This window comes from Centrocercus urophasianus, unplaced genomic scaffold (genome assembly GCF_019232065.1).
Source record: "Centrocercus urophasianus isolate 14NV4802_14NV808 unplaced genomic scaffold, USGS_Curo_1.0 seq_15, whole genome shotgun sequence".
Taxonomy (NCBI): domain Eukaryota; kingdom Metazoa; phylum Chordata; class Aves; order Galliformes; family Phasianidae; genus Centrocercus; species Centrocercus urophasianus.
Genome location: NW_024884697.1, coordinates 43,098,381 through 43,103,517, shown reverse-complemented (window position 1 = coordinate 43,103,517; position 5,137 = coordinate 43,098,381). Strand labels below are relative to the sequence as shown.

At 47.6% G+C, this 5,137-nt stretch overlaps 1 protein-coding gene across 1 annotated transcript in view; it reads right to left on the bottom strand.

The window, feature by feature from the left end:
- The window catches only part of PLXNC1 (plexin C1), a gene marked incomplete at its 5' end in the record, with an annotated part of 68,180 nt that overhangs the window by 2,943 nt on the left and 60,100 nt on the right, over positions 1-5,137 (bottom strand). The window contains 3 exons of the mRNA XM_042815888.1: positions 1,381-1,455; positions 1,535-1,675; positions 4,597-4,744. Of these exons, the coding sequence (XP_042671822.1) occupies positions 1,381-1,455; positions 1,535-1,675; positions 4,597-4,744 (364 nt within the window). The remainder of the gene's footprint in view (positions 1-1,380; positions 1,456-1,534; positions 1,676-4,596; positions 4,745-5,137) is intronic.

Genomic DNA, 5,137 nt, shown 5'->3' with positions numbered 1-5,137 from the left:
CTGTTAACAATTAGCAAAAAAGGGAATCATTTTGTTAGTGTTTCTTTGATTTGCTGCTCTTTAAAGCCTACTTGTCTGCATTCCAGCAGCCACTGGCAGAAGAACTCATCTGAATGCCCGTCTGTATGTAAACATTCTCTTCTGACTTCAGCACTTCATTTTAGTAGCTTTCCTTTCAAGTCATTATAATTACAGCAATTGCAACACTCCACACAAGAACGACAGAGCCAAACTAAGAAGCAGATGAATCCCCTCCACATTCAGCTGCTGGAGTGCGTGGGGCAGTTTTACTCCAGTGCAGATCTGCACTCAAACTTTATTTCTCCTCCTCCCATGAGCTGCCACCCCACAGCTCCCCTTTGGCACCCAGCAGGCAATGGGAAGCAGCCCTGAGCACTGCTGTGTCAGAGAATGCTGCTGGCACCTCTACAAAGGGGCCAAGAGCAATGGCAGAGGTGTAGCTGTTCCTCCTCCCTCCACTCCTCCCCCCGTGCCTGGGGGAAGCACAGGGAGAGTGTCCTAAGGATGGGGTTAAGTGAAGTGAGGTTTTATGCCTTTAAAAGAGCAAAAATTGGCATTGAGATTGGAATGTATCTTGAACTCTTCTGTGTCAGCGATTCTAATAAGCTTAATAAACCGTCCTGCTTTTCCAATTATTACGTCAAGCTTTTTAGAAGTTTGATGCCAAAGCCAGATAACTCAAGATGCTGGAGACCAGAAATAGGAGCCATCAGGTGCCCGGCAGCTGGGCGCTGCAGCCAGGCAGCCACTGTGCTGCTGAGAGACCCTGGGACTGCACCTCAGATGCCTCTGCAGCTGCAGGTACTGCAGCCTCTCATGAACAGCCAAGCAAACTGAAATGAGAATGCCCCTGGGGAGGGGGCAGGGAGCTCCTCACAGAGCGGCCTGGAGGCAGCCAGTGGCAAAGTGAATCCAGGTGAGAAAAGGTTCTTTGTTAGTAATAGCACCATAGCTTCTTTTCGTTAAGAGAAAGTCTGTTGGAGCAGAGGGCTGTGATGGGAAAAGAGCAGACATGTCTTGCTGCAGGGCTGAGTGCTCTGCTGAGGGGTTCGTGCCAAGTGTTACGATCCCTGGTGCTGCACCCTGATCTGTTTTCTCACTCCCTGGAGAAAAGGAGCGTAAGCACAGGAGCCATGGCAGGCAATAAGGGATACTGTGCAAATGCTACAACACAAAGCACTGGCTACTTTCTCTGCAGGGAGAGTTCTGTGGTGCAGCAAAGCAGTGCTGACATCAGGGTGCATCACGCCCTGGGCTGGCAAACCCACATGCAGATGGGACTGCAGCAACACCACGTCAGTGGCATCCAGCAGGGAGAGGCCTGGCCCGGTCGGTGTGCTGGGCCCAGTGAGCGCTTACCTCATCGTAATACTTCACAATGTATCTGTAGATTTCCATCAAGGCCACTTCCTCATTAAATTCATTTTCATGTTTCTAGAACAGAAAAACAGCTCTGGTCAAATAGTTCTCATTTTTTAAACAAGCAAACGAAGCTCCCACTTCTCAGCCGCACCTTAGATTCCTGAGTTAGAAATTCTTCAACCTCTGAAGTGGTCAGGGGAGGCAGATCCCTGATGGCTTTGTAGTACGCCTTCACCTCCTTCTTGTACAGCGGAATGTCCTTAGCGTAGAGAAGCTTGTTTGTTGGTGCTTCCTTAAGAGAAAATATTGGAAGCACTGTCAGTTTTCACAGCACACGTTTCCAGAGGTTCCACCTCCACACAGCTAATTGCATCTAATTGCGTCTCTGTGTGACTCACTTCTCTTTGCAGTGGTTCCATGCAAGCAATCAAGGTTACAGAAGAAAGATGAAGACCAGACATTGGTAACAGCTCACTGTGTTTTGTGACAGCTGCCATGTAATTATTTTCAATGGCATCGGGAGTGCTGATTATTTATCTCTCAGACGTTTTTCTTTCTAATCTTTCCTCTGCCCCTCTCTGGACCTGAACAATTGTCAGAGCTGAAGTATAGGGCTTAATGGAGAGCAGATGCAGCAGAGCTGTAGAAAGTTCATAGAATCTTCAGAGTTGGAAGGGACCTTCAAAGGTCACCCAGCCCAATTCCCTGCAATGAGCAGGGACGCCTACAGCTAGCTGCTCAGAGCCCCTCCAGCCTGACCTTGGATGTCTCCAGGGATGGGGCATCTACCACCTCTCTGGGCAACCTGTGCCAGTGCTTCATCACCCTCACTGTAAAAGACTTTTTCCTTATATCCAATCAAAACCTCCCCTCTTTTAGTCTGAAATCATCTCCCCTCGTCCTGTTACAACAGACTCTGCTAAAGAGTCTCTCCTCTTCTTTCTTGTAACCTCCCTTTAGATTCTGAAAGGCCGCTCTCAGGTCTCCTTAGAGCCTTCTCTTCTCCAGGCTGAACAGCCCCAGCTCTCTCAGTCTGTCCTCACAGGAAGCTGTTCCATCCCTTGCATTATTTCTGTGGCCCTCCTCCGAACACACTCCAACAGGTCCATGTCTCTCCTGCACTGAGGACTCCACATCTGGATGCAGTACTCCAGGTGACATCTCACCAGCACAGAGCAGAGGGGCAGGATCACCTCCCTCACCCTGCTGGCCACACCACTTTTGATGCAGCCTGGAACACAGTTGCCTTTCTGGGCTGCAAGGGCACATTGCTGCCTCAGGTCCAGCTTGCCATCCACCAGTAACTTCAAGCCCTTTCTGGCAGGCTTGACCATTTCATCCCTCAGCTTGTACAGATAGCAAGGACTGCCACCACCCAGATGCCAGAACTTGCACTTGGCTTTGTAAAACCTCATGAGGTGCTCCTGGGCCCACTGCACGAGCTTGTCTAAGTCTCTCTGGATGCCATCCCATCCCTCAGGCCTAGGGATCCTGGCACCCAAGTTCCCCTTAGGCAATATGCCAGATAACCCTCTAAACACTGTACTGGTAGAGGTTCCCTAGAACATTGTCCCATGCCCTGCCTTTCTCTTTACTTCCCGTGTGCAGAGCTGATTGCCAGGCAAGCAGAGCCAAAGGGACTTCGTTCCTCCCCCAGGACTTCAGTGGCCCAGGTGAGCACTGCTGACCAGTCAGCTTTTAGCTCAGCTGAGGAAATAAGCACTGGTGTTTGGTAGGAGCCAAAGCTCCATCTGGAAACCATGACTTCGACATGCAAAAGTGGGGGCTGGTAGTTTCCTGTAACTGCTCAAATTTAAATTCTGGGGACTAAATGACATAGCCCTGTGACACCTTGCTTCCCCTGTTTCCACTGTGTGACGAAGCGTTTTCAGCATGTTTGTTTTCTAATTGTCTATACAGAATGCTTTAAGACGAAAGGCTAAAAATCATGACAGTAAATTTATTTTACTAATACTTAGCAATATGTTAATGGCATCACAAACCAGCATGTTTCAGGACACCTTCTTTTCACATGACTAATGGGAGCTGTTGTAGCAACAGGACTTCACAATGGATGGTAGGTGCAGAAACTTAACTGGCTGTGCTCATCTCCATTTTCCCCCATCAAGCAAGTGAGGTGATTAGCTTTAGTTCATAACACTCTGCTCCTGAAGCATGAGAAACGAGCGCACTACTCGTTATTTAACAGATGAGCAGTTGGTGCAGCTCAGCTCACACAGGAAATTACTGAATTTTTCTCTACAAAATTTTAGTCTGAAAAATCTCTGGCTTTCTTTCCCTTGGTAGCATGAGCCTGAGTAAGTACAGCCAGCTTCGCTCCAAAGAAATGGAATATAGCCTCAGGAAAAAGGAATTCTTTCTGGTCCCCAGACTTTCTGACATTGTACTAGAGAACTTCTGAATGCAAGATTTTCTGGATTTGTTCCTTCAGTAAATAATTCTGGATATAAAAAGAGAGTGGCTAACACCCATGAAAGGAACTGTGTTGAACTTTTGCCCTCTTTCAGATATTCTCACCGATCCCTGTAGCTTACTGTAACTGTTCTCTGCATATCAGCAAGCTGCAAAGTCTGAAATACTTCTTAGATAACATTAACGCTTTTATGACCTCTGCTTAAAAACTTCATTAAAATTTATACCATTTCCACCCTCTTCCACATATTCTATCCACTACAGTCTTTTACAAGGGTAGATAACAGCAGGACAAGGGGAAATGGTTTTAAGTTGAAGGAGGGAAGATTTAGGTTGGATATCAGGGGAAGTTCTTTACCAAGAGAGTGGTGAGGTGCTGGAACAGGCTGCCCAGAGATGCTGTGGATGCCCCGTCCTGGAGGTGTTCAAGGCCAGGCTTGATTGGGCCATGGGCAGCCTGGTCTAGTATTAGATATGGAGGTTGGCAGCCCTGCATGCGGCAGGGGTGCTGGAGCTTGATGATGCTGCTATGAAGATAAGCAGCAGTCACCCATACAAATAACATTTTACCTGCTGTATCTGTCTATGCCAATGAATTCTTCCGAGTCTTCTAAGATGGAGCAACAAGAAATGGAAGCCTGGCTTAATAACACCACAGCCAATTTTGCCCTCAGCTTCAGTAGATTCAAGACTTCTTTCATCCCCCAAATAATTAAATAGTTAGAAAAAAAATTAATCACTGGTTGAGAAGTTAGTGACAGCCATGCAGGGCAGCATTACCTTCCCCATCGTCTGTTCTGCTAGAGAAAAGGCATCCATGAAGGCTTGTGCGATGACAGACAGACAGCCATCTATATGTGACGTTTTCTTAACATCAAAGACAAACTGGGGATTCTTCAGTATGTTCACCCAGAAGCGCAGAGGAAGACTAGGAGAGAAAGAACAAGCACCCTGAAGATTTAGCTCAGGCCACGCGACGACTTTATAACGGTACTTTAATTTCACTGTACTCATGGAAGGAAGCATGTTTTTGTGCTGCTTGCTGTTACAAGAGGGATTGGGGAACAGAGGCTACAGGGCAAACCCATCCATCGGTCCCCCCTCCACCTACAAATACCACTCTCAATCTCCTTCTGGCTCTGAAGTCAGTGTGCATACTCCAAAGCCCTGGGAGCTACGGGGGTTTTATCAGTACCTAATCCATGCCCTCACATTATGGGGACACGTCTTCAACCCGACCCACCAAAATCTTATTCTTTGGATTATGGATGACCACCCATCTTTGCAACTACACTTTTGAAGAGCACACGCACTCCTGTGC